Genomic DNA, 18,499 nt, shown 5'->3' with positions numbered 1-18,499 from the left:
TATTTATCTTATTTTTTTAAATTTCTATACAGGTCAACACTGCCATCTTCTGGACATACCAAGACACCATAGCTTTAAAGTCAGGAAAACGTAAGCTTTATATTTATGTGAAACTCATGTTGTTTGTTTCTGCTTGTGTATATCTGTGTACGTGAGTCCAGATAGAGCAACATTGGAAAAAGAATAAGCTAATATTTTTGTATGTTGATGAAAAAGTAGCCCACCTTTTCCTTCAGTCCCAAGTTGATCCTCTCCAGCTGTTTGCTGAGCTGGCTGTTTAGAGCAGCTTGTTGCCTTCTGACCAGGGGCTACCAACAGATCAAACACGGCATTAATGACATGACACTGTGTTAAACAGCTAGTATAATGTTTACGAACTCACTGTACTACAGATATCTATAACTTAAAGCAAATTCCCCTCTGTGCAGCATTAACATGGAGTGCTGTGCTGATACTTCAGCACACTAGGGCGGAGTTCCAATACCCTTTCTGCCATGCTATTTAGTATGCCAGAAAAAGATTTAGTATGTCCAAATACAGTAGATATGTCAAATGCAGTATGCCAAAAATACCACAATGTCCTACTACATCTGGTCGCATTTTGCAGTATGCAAGTCAGCATGCTTTTCTGGCTATTATGACCCACAATCCTTTGCACAGGATGAGACTTAATAGCTTGGAAAAACAAAACTTTCTGCTGAGTTATTAAGCTGTTTAGCTTAATTATTTGTTTTATGAGTAAGAGGGTGAAAGTTCAAGGTGCAATTTTAAGAAGTAATATGTCCCAAATGCATGCATACCGCATGGAGCAGCATGTACTTTGTTGGAGCAGCTGCAGTGAGTAAAGTAAAAAGAAAAACTATGCAATTTGGAACTCAGCTTGTATATTCAACGCACAGAAGCATTTTAGTTTGAAACATGCTCCACAATCACAGCCCATTGGAGCAGTATCAGACACATATTATGACTAGAATTGCTACAATACCTAGAATCTATGGAGTATGACGACGTCAGGCTAACCGAATACATAATACATGCGAGACTCAGATGAGACATTGGCACAATGTTTCTCTTTAAAGAGCAGTAGGACAACATCTGTTCATTTGATAAATGCTGAATGCAAAACTACTGAAGGAGCTACAGACATGTTCAGAGTCCAGAACAATAAATTCGTCCTCCTCTTCCTCCTCCTGGGCCTCCGGCAGTGGCTCCTGATCCTCCATGTCTTGTGATGTATCAAGGTTGGGTAGGTGAAGTGTCAACGGCACCTGAGCAACATTAGCTTGCACTGAAACACAGAAAATAAACTTGAAATGTGAAAATGTATAAATATGGATAAGTGATGGAGAATTTGTGCATATTTACTTTAAATTTTTGTCTGCCGTTGACCATATCTTCTAAATGGATATATAATTGTGTTTTTCTGCATATACTGATCTACGCTTTTATGGCCATTCTCTTAATTCGATGCAAATACTGGTAGGATCAAGAAGGTTTAAAGGACCAGTATGTAGGATTAGTGGCATCTAGCATTGAGTTTGCAGATTGTAACCAATTGAATACCCCTCTGCTCACCTCTCCCTTTCCAAGCGTGCAGTATAATTTAAGGTGGCCTACGGTAAGGTAAAAACGCAAAAGGTCCTTTTAGAGCAAGTGTTTGGTTTGTCCGTTCTGGGCTACTGTAGAAACATGGCGGTGCAACATGGCAAGCTCCGTGGAAGAGGACCTGCTTCCCATGTAGATATAAAGGGCTCATTCTGAGCTAACACAGCAATTCTTAGTTAATTATACACAAATGAAAACATCAATATGAATATCATTTTCCATTTCTGGAAACAGATCCTCCTGAATCCTACAATTCAATTCAATTCAATTTTATTTATAGTATCAATTCATAACAAGAGTTATCTCAAGACACTATACAGATAGACCACACTCCAGAATTTACAAGGACCCAACAGTTCTAGTAGTCTCTTCCAGAGCAAGCAACAGTGCGACAGTGGCGAGGAAAAACTTCCTCTTAGGCAGAAACCTCGGTCAGACCCAGGCTCTTGGTAGGCGGTGTCTGACGGGCCGGTTGGGGTTAGAATGAAGAGTGGCATTAACAAAAATACTACACACTGCTCCTTTAAGTTAATGAAGGCACTATAATCTTAGAGAGAGGAGGATGTTGTCCAAAGTACACTCCATCCTGGACAACTCCTCCCACCCACTCTTCAATCCACTGGTCAGAGCGCCTTCAGCGACAGACTCAGACACCCACGATGCGCAACAGAACGCCACAGGAGGTTGTTCCTGCCTGTGGCCATCACACTATATTACTCCTCCCTCTGAGTGTCACACGCTTAGAGTTAAAACTGGTCTCACAGCACGCATCCCCACATCACATATTAATATCCTTGGACACTTATGTACAATAATTCCTGCAATAGTTACATGAACAAAGGTGTTATTTATTAATCCACTGCTGCTGTTTGTATTCATACTGTATACTTAACTACAATCAAATTTGCACAATCCATTAAAAACAATCTTTTCAACCTAATCAGAATTGTAACCTAATCTTACTTACTTCTACTTAATGTTTTTATTTAGGTCTGTAAATACTTTCACATTTTATTCTTTGTTATTGTAGATATGTTACTGTTTACATTTATTGACTCGCTCTTTTCTTACTCTTATTTTACCTTGAATGTGACTGTGAGCAACTGCAACTAAATAATTTCCTTAAGGGGATCAACAAAGTATTCTGATTCTGATTATCACAGCATCTTGCCCTTGGACAATAAAGTTTCCTGTAGTAAATCTACATTAAAGGTAAGGTAAGCAAACTAGCTTAAATAAGCAGTTTTACACTGCTTACTCTATGTAATATGTACTGATTTCTGTGTTACACAGGACAGTTTAATTTCCCTCAAGATGACAAATACTATTGTATTGAACTATGCTATGTTGTGTCAATAACTGTTGCTTTGAAGTTGACTTTAAATCCCAAACAGGGTGAGTGTGTGACTGACTAGTTTTGCATTGCCAGACATAACGCTCCTACTACATCTACTAGGGGAATGGAGAAAACCTTGTTTTATATCTCTTTAAACCAACCACAACTGTCTTGGCGGTGCTAAGCCTCGATAGTGGAGATAGAGAGTGAGAAGGGACATCTGGCTTGTGATGTGAGGCTTTATCCCAGCAATGTTTATCTGTTAAGTCAGACTAGTGTGTGACTGACCTGAATTAGTGGATGCAGGGGAGTAGTCATCGCCACTGTGGTCCAGGTGAAGCTGGGGGGTCGAGTCATCAGGCTCTGGCCCTGACAGATTCTGTAAGCCACACTGTGACACAAACAGAAAGCACGTATAAAGGCCAATGACATGATTTAGACAGCAAGTAGCATAAGGCACACATTACATGTTCACATTTCAGACTTTTACATTTGCTGTCCCATAGGACTAACTTTGTGAACAGAAGTTTAACCTGCTTGAACTTCTTATATGACGTGCACGACTACAAGTGCTCACACAGCAACTTGACAAAAGATAAAATAAATTTCCCTTAGTCTTTATAGGGAGTTGATAAAGGAGTAAGAAGTTAAAAATTAAAGCTAAGTATTAGCTCGACTTTTCTGTGTTGCTCAGGTATAGCTACCTGTTCAACAGTCGGTTCATGGTCCTCCGCTGCTGTGTCACTTCCATCCTGCAGCTTGCTGTCTGTCGCAGTCTGACCGGAGCTTTCCTCCCCTACGTCCTCTCCGCCTTCCTCGCCTTCAGCACTCTGCATTGGACCTGTGTGTGATGACGACCAAGGGGTCTGAAGATAGTTACGGTAGTTACGTTAGCGTACTTTGTAAGATGTCGCGTTAACGTTAGCTGTTAGAACTAACCAAATACATAGCTAATGTTACACACATTATAAGCTAAATAGCGACGTATTAGCGTATGATATATTTCAGTTTACGGTGACCATATTTTGATTTCCAAAAAAGAGGACATTCGGCCCGGCCTCGAAACACAAATTCAGACGGGCTTCTCAGAGGTTAATGAACATGCTTTACAATGGTATAAATAAATATTAAATATTGTTCTAAATATGACCTATTCTGTGTCAGCTTCAAAGTCCAGCAAGTATCTCTTAATACATGTAATAAGATAATGTTTTCTGCTGTCCATGTGAGCTTTGAGATCTCCAGCACCTTTATTAGACACTGAAACATATGTGCTATCTTTGCACACGGTGCACTCCGCCTACTTGTCCCGACGGGACGGTACGTGGAAGGTTTTTTTATGAAGCTGCACTAAGCTTCGGCTCCGCGGTCTCATCCATAGACCGTAGCAGAGCCGCCCCTCTCGGGAATTACGTCACGCAACAAAATACCGTAGTATTGTGTGCAAAGCGCCAGTCAATTAAAGTACACGCTCAATGGTCCCATGAAAAACAATGAAAACCGGACATAGTCATGAATTTATAACCCCCCCCCCCTCAGACAGTACGTAAAAAGTGTACAGTCCGGGTAAAAGAGGACGTTTGGTCCCCCTATTTCAGTTGAACAAGCAAACTCGCTTTTCCGTAGCCCATTGCTAGATAGCTAAATGTTTCAGAAAACACATCCAAGCTAATGTTAACGTCAACACTAACGTTACGCTATTTTAGGTTAGTTAACGCTAGCTAGCTAACGTAGGCAAAAGTTGACGTAACGCTAAGTTAACGTTACTGGCTCAGACTGAGAAGAAATTAACAGTTACAATAATGGACCGCTAACCTTAGCTAGCTTCTAAACAATTTAAAGAAATACAACTTCTGATTGGAATATTAATAATAATTTCTTAATTTTGTTATACAATTAGCTAAAGCTATGACGTTAGTAACTCACCACTGTAGCTGACAAACCAGCGCGCTACCGTTGCTAGGCAACCATAAACATCCGTTGGAAAAGGAGGGGTGCAGGGTAGATCCTAAATCGGATCTGTTGGAGAGGTCGACGTAGTTACGTTTAGGCATGGGTTGAGTGGGGATAGGTTAGGGCTAGGGTAAAATACCGGGTTAAACCAATCAGAAGCAGAATAAGACAGAATAAGGCGGGCCACACGTCCTTAGACATTGAAACCTCTAGTGAATCCGATCTAGCGTCTACCGAGGATGCACTGCATTATCCAGACCGCATGATGTGGTCAATTTTGGGACAGCTTGTCGTAGTACAAGGAGAGTCGGGAGTGAGTTCCTTTTCTACTACTATTGCTAATAAAAAGAGTCATAAAGTCATAAAATAATGACCATTAGTTACTGACATAGCTGCCGTGCTTTTAGCTCATCACATCCATTACCTTTGTTACAATTATATGGTCACATCTTATAAAACAAATGTTTTTTCTTCCTGGTTGAATGTACCAATTATGGGTTGCTTGTGTTTAATAAACTCCTTATATAAAGCATTTCAGAAAAAGCTGAAAGGCAGAGTTATATTTTTTAAGGCTACTTTCAGCCAATAGGTACAGTAAGTACTGTACTACACTACAATATTATATTAATAATAGTAAACACTAAATCCAGTTTTCATATTGTAATTCGGTTATTTGTACTTGATGCATTCTTATAACTTAAGCTACCAATCACTGTATAAATGTATTAGTAATCATAACGTAATACATGATCATGTATTACTAACAGGGGTCATTCTTCTGCCTAATGAATGTTTCTTTTGACACACTCAAGATTGCTTTATTTTAATCTGGAGTAAATACAAAGTAAGCGAGATTTGCCTCTGAAAAGAAAATCTAAAGCAAAATAACTTTCATTAAACCGATTTATTTGCTCTATAAATAAGGCAGATACACATAATTACTGAATATGGCCTGAAAATGACCTAATCTTAAAAAATCATCAACAATTCACAGATACAAATCATGACATTATCTTCAAATATGCTCAAAAATCTTATTTCATTCTGTTTATTCCAAAGAAATAGACAAAAAAATACAACCATAACCCACCTTGTGTAGTCATTCTAAAAAACAAATACTTGACAAAAACTAACCAAGGCACAAAGGAAGGACAATCATAAATGAAAAAAAATCAATTTTGTGTTACAATGCTTTAGAAGCCTAAGAGAGCAAAAAACAAGGTAAGAATTCCTGTAAACAATGTTAATGCAGCTAGGTATTGTAGCACATTTGCAAATATGACCTCACAATGCTATATCAACACAGGATGTGTACCTTTGAGCGGAGAGAGATCTGGCACTATAGGCCTAATCAAAGGACTTTGGTTTAATTAGAAATATGACACGGTTAAATGGGTATTTTCAGAAAAGAAACCTGTGGCTAAGGCTATACATTCTTGGCAATAGATGCTTCACTATACAGTACATGTCTTAACTTCATCTGATTGTTGTACATACAGTATGGCGGGTAGAGTCTTTTAAAGCACTGTCACAGATCAAAGTTGGGTCATTTAAATAAGTTTCCAACAATATCATCACCGCCATCAATATTAACAATTAAGTAGAAATGATGTACAAATAAATACACCACCTGGTACTCCATACGATTGAATGACACCTGGAAAAATGTATGCAAGATGAGATAGTGTTTATCATAAGAAAACAAAAAGAAAACTTGCTATTTGTGCAAAAATTTCCATAGTACAGTCAAAATGTGACTGGGTAAAAACTCTTGTCATACAATAACAAAAACTATCCACACATAAATTCAATAGACACGTTAGAGGTCTCGTACTTCTCGTTAGACATAAACTTTTATATAATATCTATACAAGATCATACTATAGTTCACCTTCAATCATTGCACTTCTGGGGTTTGTCATTTGTCATATTTGTCATTAGCAGGGAATTTACATACTGACACTTTTCCTAGGTAATGTGTGTTTACTCTTGAGCATCATTTCCAGATAGACACGCATGCGGGCATCACTGGTGTAAAAATGGGGACTTGGCAAATGAAGGGAGCCGTTCAGGGTGTGGTCACAGCACAAATGAATACTGTTAACGGTTGACGCCTCAAAACCGCTGACATAAAGCCACTTAAAGTTTGAATGTTTCATATGGTAAATAAATCAAGTATCTGAGCTTTTTCAGTATACTTTTTGCTTACCATTTGTTCGTTATCAACAATGGAAATGCCAACTCCAAAGCACGCGTGTAATTTACTATTATATTGAAACATATGTTGTAAAATTCCAATTACTGCATTGCTACAATCTAGGGGCTACCATCTCACTCTCTAGACTCAGCAGAAACGTGTCACCTGGAGCCTGTAAGGTATGTGGTGAATGCTTTCACAATGTGTTCATAGGACATTATATACTTATGTATCCCGATATACCGCCCTTTTTAACTTAAACCAACCAAAATTCTGAGCCAACTATGACTCTCTTCACATATCGGTCCCTATTCAATAGGTTCTTATAGTTTTATAAATCCTTCATCAACCACCTTTTCCTCTGGCACAATAAATACTACTGAACAGAGCAGCAAGCGACAGTTTGCTTTTAGTGTTTCCTTGGTCGAATCCACCTTATTCCTCTAAGATTCATAAGGTTTCCTCTATGGCAAGTGAGAAGCCCACTCACTACGGCACTGGATTCATATTAGTGTCTAACCTATCCACTTTGGCTCCAGTTCCAGTTGAGACTTCATAAGCTCTAGGAAATACTGTAAACAATCTTCATGGCTGGCTGGTGGCGTCCTTCCCTGGCTGGGAAGGCTCTGGGTCCACTGCGAGGCCGACTAAGGGTCCGCCGGCTGTGCGTGGGTCCATGGCAGAATGCATGACAGTCAGCCATATGTCGTCCATGTTTGGCATTACAAAGACTTTCTAAAAGAGGAGAGACAGTGATGGATGGACAGTCAGTGGTCTTGTCTATCATTTCTTTTTACTATTCCTGACACGTGTACTGTCTTTGAGTGTGAACCACAACTAGTGAGCAAATAATAATAACAACAACAACAATAATGCATACACACACACACACACACATTTCAAGTCTCCTAAGCCCAGTTCTTATGTGGCTTTAATATCCGTCCTGAGTGATCCGATCACAAGTGGGCACCCTTAAACTACTTGTGATCTGATCTTCCTTCCCTGCTCTTTATGCAAGTAAACACATACATAACTTCCATTTGCACATACCATCGTAGGCTGCTTATGTCCTTGTGTGTGCATGCTTGCATAAATTTCAGTTGTTACTCTCACATAAATGATACTGCGGTCTGGGTGATTGGATCTCAATGCGCCCTGGGTGTGTTCACACCTGTACTTAGAGCTGTCCACTTGTGATTGGATCACTCAGGACAGATGTAAATACCAGGTGAGAATGAGGTCATAACAGATCATTCTAGGATCATAGACTAATGTAATATTGTAAAGATAATGGATGGCTTAGATCTTTGGAATTTTTGAACAGAATTTGACACCAAATGCAATCACATGATGTTCAACTTTGGTGAACTTTTAAATGTATCTTTTTTTCCTTTGCCTTTACGTGCATTCTGGCTGTTTATGTCTCATGTCTGTCCATTGGAAAACAACAAAAGGCCTCTGTGTCAGAGCCTAATACAAATCACAATGTAGCATTAATCAGTACCTGGAATTCCTGGTCCAGTTTTTTCTCTATCCAGTCCGTAACGTGAGCCAGGGTGACGACTCGTTCTCCCAGTTTAGGCCGAGCCTTCAATTCCAGGTGAGGAGGCTTCCTAAAGCCATACCTACAACAGAAGAGGTCAAAACCGATCATGATTTCATTCCAAACACTAGTTGACAAATGAACACATATTTTGAGTCAAAATTTTTGACTTGTTGACAGGCAAAGCACAGGTGTTTACTAATAGCACTACTGATGTTCTATTCCAGAGTTCCAGAGGCAGTGAGCCAGCACATACTTCATAATATCAGGCCATACCTAATAATAATATTAACAGGATGGAAATTACCAACATATGTGATGTTGATACAGCATGGGATTGCTTTCAAATTATTTCCTTGAAAATACTTGGCAAAACAGTCCCATTACAAGAGGCCAGGATTAAACGAAGATCTCAGCCTTGGATAAATAATGATATCTTGGACGCCATTTACTTGAGGAATAAAATGTTAAGTGAGTTTAAAAGAACCAAACTGCCCGTTCTTTTTAAAGAATATAAAATACTTAGAAATAAGGTACAGAGAATGGCGGATGAGGCGAAAAAGGAAACTGTGGGCAACTCTTAGGCAAGGTAAAATATGCCTAGATATTAATGGGTCCATACTGTATGAAAAAAATGGTGGCAGATACTTTTAATAGTTTCTTCACAATTGCAAGTAATCTGGTTCAGAAGCTTCTTATTCTTGTAGTGGTTTTAGTGATCCACAGAGGGTGCTTACATTTTATGAAGAAAAGGGAGTCCAGCCACACACTTTTTATTACTAACAAGTAACAGAGGAGCTGGTATTACAAAAACTCAAAAGCCTGATCCTTCCAAGGCTAGCGGTTTGGACAACACCCCTCCCAGATTTCTAAGGGATGCTGTCATAACCAATCTTATTAATTTATCCATTGAAAATAACCATTTTCTAAAAGAAATTTAAGGTAAAATTAAATTTCCGCCCTGTATCTATCACGTGTACAGTATCAAAAATTGAAAGGATCATGTATGAGCAAATAGACAGTTATTTAGCATAGCAGAACCTTTTATTTGACTTCCAATCAGGCTTTAAAAAAGCCCATTCAACTGATGCTGACATGTCTGCTTTATCTTTCAGACTTTATTAGGAAAGAGGTAGTAAAGGGGGTGTTTTGTGGCATGGTGTTAATAGACCTTTGATACGGTTCAGTATATCATCCTTTTGAACAAACTCAAAGCTCTGGGATTTTCTCGTATGTGCAGATGATTAAACTATTCTAGTCTCTCTTAAAAGAGAAATCAGAGGTGGAAAGGTTGCTTAGTTTAGAGCTGGTTGGTTAACAGACAAGCGGTCTCTCCATCTTGGCAAAACACAGTTGATTCTTTTTGGGTCCAGAGTCAAACTGAAAAAGTCAATGGGGTTTAGTTGAAATTAAAGCCAAGGAAGCGGTCACTTACTTGGGCTGTATACTGGATAACAAACTATCAGGGGAGTTTATGGCCCGAAAAAATTATCTCAAAAAGGTAAGCCAGAGGACAACAATATCAAGCCTCTTGGAAAGCAACACCTTGAAAATCCTGGCCAATGCTCCTGTTCAATGCCATCTTGACTATGCATGTACATCTTGGTACACGGGCACATTTTTGTAGAGGATGTTTTGACATGTCCCAGTAGGAAATGCCAGACTTAGAGCCACTTACTGGGCCTTGGCAGGGAGTGAGAGGGGGCTGGAGCATGATAACCCGGCCACAGTGCATCCTACTGGGCCTTAGAGTGGAGGCCTGTAGCCCTGGAGGTCAAATGCCCGACTTAGAGCCACTTACTAGGTTATGGGAGGGAGCGGGAGGGTGCAGGAGGGTGTTAACCCAGCCTCAGTGCAAGTTATTGGGGCTTAGAGTGGAGGGCTGTAGCCCTGGAGGTCAAAGGCCGGCCTGGCAGCCACTCACTGGGCTTTGGGAGTGAGTGTGAGGGTGCTGGAGGGTGTTAGCCCAGCCTCTGTGCATGTAACTGGGACTAAGAGTGGAGGCCTTTAACCCTGGAGGTCATCAGCCAGACTTAGAGCCACTCACTGGGCCTTGGGAGGGAGCGGGAGGGGCCTGGAGCATGTTAACCCGGCCTCAGTGCAAATAACCGGGCTTAGAGTGGAGGCCTTTCACCCTGGAGGCTGTCACCCAGCCACAGAGCCACCTGAGAATTATCCACTATTCAGAAATAAAAAGGATGAGCTCTTCTCATGTCTACTTTGTTTCTCTTCCTGTTCTCTCCACCGTCCCAGCGCTATCTGGAATCATGTCTCAGTTTCTAAATCTTGAGGAGAGACAAGGGTTGCCGGAGGAGCTGTGAGCGAGGATGCACACGGCTGTAGGTTTTGCGGAAGTCTTTTTTGGCACCCGTGACGCTCAAAATTGGTGTGACACACAACTGGAATATACAAACACCACGGCAGCTGTGCCACGTCATATTTAATTGACGTTGCCTCAAAATGACGGCCCCAAAGCACGGATGTCTCGTTTTGTTAAATTCCTGTTGCCCCGACTAAAAGACGAGACAAGGAAAGGATTTGAGGATGTAAGTAATGAGAAGAAGGGTGTGTGACTCAGTGACTGTTGACACAAGGGAGGAAACTTGTTAATTAAGACTCATCTGAAAGCCATCTCTGAGGAAGATTAGATTTTTTTTTTGTCACTCTGACTGACATGGTAATTCACTCTACACAGAATTCCAATACTTACGTAGTGGAAAAACAAACCAAAACAACAACCCTCCCTTCACGTACCATATCCTGTCCGTGGGTGGAGGGGGTATGTTGACAGCAAGCATCCCCTGGAGTTCCTGCACCTCCACTGTAAGCAGAAGGGGTGTGTTGGACACTTCCTCCATCTTCTTCTTGATGAACTCGGTTTCTGTGGCCTTCTGGAAGTATTTGGACTTGGTGATCTTGTCCACGAAGCGCATGATCTTGCTGGGTTTGTGGCCTCCGACCAAACTGCATTCAATACAAAGAAGGTTAGGAGTTAGCCACATACTAAATGTAGCGTAGCTGTACTGCCCTGTGATCTAATGATAACATGTTTTTGATTTGTGATATTGTGTAATCACGTAGCCATGCCTGCAAACATATTGTTGGCGGACAGTTATGTCTTCTGTTTCAATTACAATTAAAATATTTTAGGTCAGTGCTTCATTTTCACTGGGACCGTCATCTTACCCACTAGGTCTGTTTCAAAGTTAAAAACAAAAAAAAAGCTTTTGTCTCAATTATTTTCTTAAATCAATATAACATAACCCTGTGATTATGGAAATGGGTTAAGTGAGCAGTGCATATTAACTCATTCTCACCCCTCTGCTCCAGCTGAGTCATTTGAGAGCTCTGACGAGTCTTCCTCATCTGATGATCCTGCGCTGGAAGACTCTTCATCACTATCAGCCAGGCAGTATGTCCGCGGCCTGTATCTGGAAACGCATTAACAACACAAATGGATTAGGGTGAGAACACACGCAGACACACACACCTGCATGCATGCACTAACATATGCACGTTTCTTTGTGCTTTGCACCTTTATTTTACTGTACCAATGACTCAATGAACAAATGAGGAAACACTCAGAAGGTGACATGAGCTGCATTGGGCCAATCACATTAAATCGGAAAAAATTAAAATAAAAAACGCTTGTGGTGATTAGCTGAGAGCAAAATCATGCAAATGGTTAGTTTTTTTAGATCTGGGTACAACAAGTATTTAATGCTGGCATGGTTTGACTAGAGAAGTTTTGATAATAGAGAACCTAAAAAGGGGATTGAGTACAGATACCGAGCCCTTGTGGTCAGTATGTCTTCTGTAGCGTTACCTTTTTCAACTTTCAGATGTAATTTCATGTGAAACTGAATCTAGTTTCATCAGTACTGGCAAAGCATATATGTATTTTTTTTTTTTTTACTTCTCATTTACTGGTAATCAATCTAGCCCTGAACAGTGCATACTGTCCATGAACACAGTATTTTATGGATGCACCAATCCATTACGATAGCTAGGTAGCAGGGGATAAAGTTTCATTGGTGCATTTTGATCTTTTACCCTGACATATACTAACATATTCTGTTCCTCTTCATTGCTGAGAATGGATTTGGGGGTTGTAAACGACCAGGAACACAGATGTAAACAGACTAAGAAATGAATCCTGGGTGGTAACGAAATGAGACAACCCCAAAACTATAGACGTACAAAAGTAGAGAATGAGAGCTGAACAGATGGGATCATTGTGGAAAGCAGCACTCACCAAGAGCAGAAACACATCCGATTAACAGCCGCATAAAAGGTGGAATCCAGAAGGTAAAGAAGGAATAGCAGAGAAAGGGAAAAAATGACAGAAAAGATATACAATACTGAGTGAGAGCCAGACAGAATGTAGCCGACACCTGACAGAGACACATCTACTTTTTGGTGTTAAGTAGAGGGGGAAAAGGGCAACCAATTCAACCGAAACACATCTTGAGGTTTTTCTAAAATTTGCATTTGAGGGTCTCACCCATCTTTGCCAATTTCCCCATAGCGGACGCTTTCGCCCTCCTTGCCCAGGCGAATGAGGTTCATCTTGGTTTCCAGGGTCATCAGAAAGGAACCACTGTAGGAAATCTCCATGTCAAACCACAGACCTGAAAGACACACAGTTGTTGTTAGAAATGTTGATCCGAGAGAAAGTGAAAGAAGTGAAACTGTAAACATTTGGGGATGTGAGCTTAATAATATGCAGCAACACAGATGTATCTCCTGTCATGTCACTAATCTACGGTCTCTATCATATCTACATGCAGGCTCAGCTATGATACATTGGTGTGTATAAGGTTGACAAATAGCTATGATGTCTAAAATATCACTGCTTTGTCCAACCCTGTTTATGAGTGATACTTGAATGAAGCAGAGTTAAATTAAGGTGGCTATGAGTTTTAAGGCCGGTCTCGGTCACCTCAGGCCCAGCCCTTCTCCTTGCGTGTTTAACCTCTCCATCTTTCTCTCACTCCTTTGTTTTCCCACCTCTAACATTCCTCCTTTGCCATTTCTGTGGCACAACTTTTTACCCCAAGCATCACAGAAGTGGGGACTCCAACAGAATGGCTGCATAAAAAGGGCTCTCGCTCTATTGCTTTCACCTCTGCTCTACCAAACCTGCTGTAATCTGGATTATACAAATTCCTCAAAATGTGCACTCCGTTCTGCTTTTCTTTTCTCTCTCCCCACAACACAGGATCACATGTTCTTGTGTACAAAGAGCCACATCTAACCATGACCTTGGGTGTGGTTTCTCTTTACACCACTGGGAGGCAGCAAAGAATGACAGAGGATGACGAAAAGTTCAATGAAGTGAGGAGTGAATGAGTCAGCGGATGACACCCATTAAAGAGATTCTAAATCAAAACACATTGCACTTTGCTGCAACTATGCCACATGTGCACCTAATATACAATGTAAAAGACACATGATGTGACATTTAGTGCACAGCTACTGCAGTCCTTATAATCAGATTACATAGCTTTCCTGACACCAGTATACATGACCCAGGTCAATAAGTGGAAAAAAGTAAAAATGTTGTTCAGATAGGATCAAGAAATTTGCTACTGGAAAGCAAAACACATGAGGGAAAACAGCAATGAGACTGAGTGGATAAGACTCTCCCCACGGCTCTTTTGTGGTACCAGCTGGTTTGCGCTAAATGATGTGATAATGCCATAAGTCTGGTGTGTCAGACAGAAAAACAATCAAAGCGAGAGCGAGTCAGACAGAAACAAGTGGAGAAGAAATGAAATGAAAGTCACATGTTTGAAACAGCCCAAAGTAAAAACAGACAGGCAGTCAGACAGACACAGGGTGAACAGGGTCTGCTGAACCCAGTGGGCTTTGGTTTACCCACCTGTCCTGGGGTCGTGGTGAATAAAAAGTCTGTGTCTGGCTGTGTATGGGCTTATGTAGGGCACTGAGGTTTGTTAGTTTGAGGAGAGAATAGAAAAGCGTCAGTGCAAGCTGCTGGACACAGGGCAGTGCTTCCCTAATTGGGGTGAAGCCATATGGCGAGAAGTTTAGAGTGCGTGATGCACATGCTGCGAAGAAATGCCTTCAATATTGCAGGGGGGACTGCTTGTGTGCATCTAGTAATGGACATTACAGAAACTGATGAGCATGAAGCAGAGTGTGTTCAAACACAAATGTGAATGGACACATACAAGTGTACAACATACTCCTTTGTTAGTTATGTGCACATACGTAGCTGGAGGTTTATCGGTCCATTGCACTTGGAAGGTTTGTTCCAGGAAGGAGCTGGGTCAGATGGCAGAACTTGGGACGCCAAAAGGACACAGCCTCGAAAGGGGAACTAAACTGACCGTTTCCACTTAAAGTTTTCATTCTACCAGTTCATGGTAAAAGGCTGTTGATCGCGGAAACACACAGCAGAAAAGAGGAATGAAATATTCACTTTCTCTGCAGAAGAACTGTATAAACCGTAGAAAACTGACTCGAGGCACAGTAAAGCGAAACACCTCATTTCATCTTTAGTCTTTTTACTTTGGAGAAAGTACCTCTTTCCTGCTTCCTTTCACTTCCAACAAATATGTCTAAAAATGAAGCACTTTGCAAGTGAGTTGATCAAGATAACCCACTGTTAATCTAAAACAGCAATCGGTTAGAAAGAAATCAAAACATTTGGCAAAATATTACGAATGAAAGTGCAATTAAAGCTTACAACCTAAACATAACATGCTTCTAAACAAAATGGTGGCTTTTATACACGGATTGTGTTGCTGTTGGTGCGTTTTGCCTGGAACTCTTCCAGTAAATGCAAGTGGTGCCTCGGTTGGAGATGCAACCAATTCTAGCTCTCATTATAGGGGTTATAGCAGTGATAAAAATGAGGCAGTGACTTATAGCACAGGAAGGAGGAAGAGAGATACAGACACAAACGCATGAGTAAGGACAAAAAGAGGAAGATGAACTGAAAGGGAATGCAAGGGGAAGAAAAAAGGTTGGAGTACATATGACACAGATAAAGAGACAGATTGGTCACTGAATAAACAGGAGAATGGGAGAAGCAATGGGATACAAAGAGACGGAACGCCCAATGCTGATGAGGGTCTAAAAATGACAAAAACTATAACAAATTCAGCTGAAAACTTCCCCGATACTTGAGCCAACATAGTTGTGCAATTGCAGTAGGCAAATGCTCGGTCCCTCACATAGCTAAGCCTGGCCTCATCCGATCCACAGATAAGCAGAAGACCTGCTAAGGTGCTTACAACCTGACAGATCTGATTGTAATCAGCTAAGACCTCACTACCCAATCAGATTCTATTCTGTATGCAACGCCTTCAATTATGAAGTGTTTTCCAGGATCTATAATACATAATGCCTTTGGTATAGGAGATTTACTCATATTAATATCAAGCACACATGCCTTTTGTGACATGCGCGACTGCCCAGTAAACAACAACACCCTACTGAACTCTGAGCAGTGTTACGGTCAGTCAGGCCGTCTGGCAGCAGCTGGGGAGCAGGGAATAGGTTTTTACTTCATTTAGCCAGCTAACAGCCTACAAGTAACAAGCGCATCTCTCTAACCTCGAGGGTACCACTGCCTGACAAGCTGAGTGGGTAGAAGCATATGCTACGCCCCAGTGTGATGCACAGTAAGCCCCATGGTGCCTGTGCTTACTCAATGAAGCGTTTATTGGCTATGGTTTTACCACTGCTCACTTATTATTGCCGTTCTTGGCTTTACCATTGCTCTAATTATAAAACTGTGTGTGTGTATTTTTACACAAAGTTAACGGATTATTATTTCTAGTATTTGAAAAATGGACGGAAAGTTGCTTAATGTCCTGATTCGGGTTTACATGAAAGCCTTACCACAAGCAACGAATCAGAACAAGATGACGGTGCTGTGTTATATTTTATTATAGCATTCTCATTTGATTTGATAGAGACGTCTGATGGTTAATATTGTCAGCATGCCAGTCTGGACAGCGTTGTTTTCAACGGAGGTTTAGCATGGAGAGCATGCGGTCATCCAGACAGCCGCAGTAGTGTGATCTTATTAGTCACAGCAGGAGGACAAGAGAAAGAAGGAGAGCAGTGGCCAGTCATGAGACACAATGTCACTTCCATCTACATTGGGTATTCATGCAGTAGACTGCAAAACGTATTCACCCCATTTGACATTTGACACCACTACTTGTACTGCTAATGATTTTGATTTTTGGAAAGATTGCACTCTGGGTAAGTGAAAGTGAACTGTTGGTTTGGATTGGAGACCTACAGAAGCAAGTGTAGACAAAGTTACCAATCTGTTCTAGTCTTTATTTCACCTTTGTTAACACCTTTGTGCATGCCATTGAAGAGGTCTTTGCACTGACTGATGGAAATTGTGAAATTAAATTGGTTTTGAATAAGTTTACTCCACATATATATACTGTTCCTGCCAATCTGATGTTAGCCACTTTCTCCTGAGTGTGCTTGTTTGACACAGCTGTAATTCAAATGTGGACCCCAGGAAGGTTAGCCAATGTTCTGCATAAGCTAATGGGGATCCTTATAAAAATCAACAAAATCAATGTGCAAAGACATAATAAATGCAACTCTATCTGTGGTTTGCCCTCCAAATGCAGAGTGATGGATCTAACTGACTAACTAACATATACAGTACAAAGAGAACTACTAAAAACTTAAAGCTTCAAGAACCAACTACCTCTGTGATCATTAGAAGTTACCCAATAGTGAGACTGTCAATATAGATTTCTATTATTTAGCCAGCAGTTTTGAATAAGCCCTCCATGGGCCTTCATTTTCTTCTTTCTGCATAAAATACATCCTTTATTTTTGTCATTATTTTATGTCCTTTGTTTAATTTCTGAAAAGCCAAAAGCTTTAGATTTTTCTTTGTGTGGTGATGAAGCATAAATGTCATTGCCACACTAAATGAACAACGTTTTAGTTAGAAGGATGTTGCGTGAATGGACATCTTTAGGGATCTGATCATATTCATGAAGGTGTTGCATTTGTAGAAATGCTGCATCCTTTAACGAGCCAGTGCCTAAAGAAAGGGCCACATTGTATCTGGCCTAGAGAAGAGATTTCCCAGACGATCAGAGAATGTCTGTTGAATTGGATTAATTGTGTTTGAGTGTACAATTCATTGTACGACATTTTGTGTGTGTATTTGATGTTATAAATGCATGCGCTAACGTTATTGGACTGAGTCAGGGGGTGGAGGTTCAAACTTAACACCTTCACAAACTAGTGATTGACTACTGATGGGGCCGATATTTGCGTTTTTACGTGTGTCGGCCGTTGCGTGGTTGTTGCGTTTGCGGATTTTCCCGGCATTATTTACAGACAGGCGTCCACACAAGCAGCTCTGTGCTGCTAGAGACGCTGTGCAGTCCACATGCAGATACTGCACTGCCCCTCCCCCAATAGCAGAGTGCTGAAAGCCTGTTCTTCAAGAAAAGCATCTTTTAACTGTTTGACTTAGCTGCAATATTGCCATACACATTGAAAGTGTAAACACGTTGCTCTTTATGTGCTTAAGCAAGTTTTTGGGTCTAAATGGAAAATGCGGATGTCTTCTCTATACCACTGCTTGCCATTGTATTTAGGGAGCTGCAAAGAGCTAAGTTGAAGGCTATCCGTATCCATAGCTGTTAGGAACACTGGTCATTCGATAAAGTAAGCGCACACACGCAGGCACGAGAATAAATGTAACTCTTTTTTTCTTTTTTGAGACGTGTAACATTTGTTATCATCGTGTAATTTTTATGATGTAAATTGAGGGAGACAAAAGCAGTTTCACCCAAGAAAATCGGCAAACCGTATTGGTCATCGGTTAAGGCCGATGAAAAAA

General features: G+C 40.7%; 2 protein-coding genes across 4 annotated transcripts in view; both read right to left on the bottom strand.

Annotated features, from left to right (window-relative positions):
- Window positions 1-5,008, bottom strand: part of ccdc40 (coiled-coil domain 40 molecular ruler complex subunit) — a 19,027-nt gene extending 14,019 nt beyond the window's left edge. The window contains exons 1-5 of one of the 2 annotated variants that reach the window (XM_032536066.1): window positions 4,868-5,008; window positions 3,646-3,782; window positions 3,230-3,332; window positions 1,146-1,288; window positions 225-308 (exon numbers count right to left, since the gene is read on the bottom strand). In XM_032536066.1, coding sequence (XP_032391957.1) covers window positions 225-308; window positions 1,146-1,288; window positions 3,230-3,332; window positions 3,646-3,777 — 462 coding nt within the window. In that variant the 5' untranslated portion in view covers window positions 3,778-3,782; window positions 4,868-5,008. Of the gene's footprint in view, window positions 1-224; window positions 309-1,145; window positions 1,289-3,229; window positions 3,333-3,645; window positions 3,808-4,867 lie in introns of both variants that reach the window. The other variant, XM_032536062.1, reaches the window with a different exon arrangement.
- A 775-nt stretch (window positions 5,009-5,783) lies between these two features.
- The window catches only part of LOC116701980 (testis-expressed protein 2), a 36,485-nt gene continuing 23,769 nt past the window's right edge, over window positions 5,784-18,499 (bottom strand). Inside the window, exons 9-13 of one of the 2 annotated variants that reach the window (XM_032536055.1) lie at window positions 13,139-13,265; window positions 11,952-12,065; window positions 11,389-11,598; window positions 8,596-8,716; window positions 5,784-7,826 (exon numbers count right to left, since the gene is read on the bottom strand). In XM_032536055.1, coding sequence (XP_032391946.1) covers window positions 7,677-7,826; window positions 8,596-8,716; window positions 11,389-11,598; window positions 11,952-12,065; window positions 13,139-13,265 — 722 coding nt within the window. In that variant the 3' untranslated portion in view covers window positions 5,784-7,676. The remainder of the gene's footprint in view (window positions 7,827-8,595; window positions 8,717-11,388; window positions 11,599-11,951; window positions 12,066-13,138; window positions 13,266-18,499) is intronic. The other variant, XM_032536057.1, reaches the window with a different exon arrangement.

The sequence above is a fragment of the Etheostoma spectabile genome, chromosome 2, assembly GCF_008692095.1.
Source record: "Etheostoma spectabile isolate EspeVRDwgs_2016 chromosome 2, UIUC_Espe_1.0, whole genome shotgun sequence".
NCBI classification, from domain to species: Eukaryota; Metazoa; Chordata; class Actinopteri; order Perciformes; family Percidae; genus Etheostoma; species Etheostoma spectabile.
This window is presented reverse-complemented; position numbering and strand designations above follow the sequence as displayed.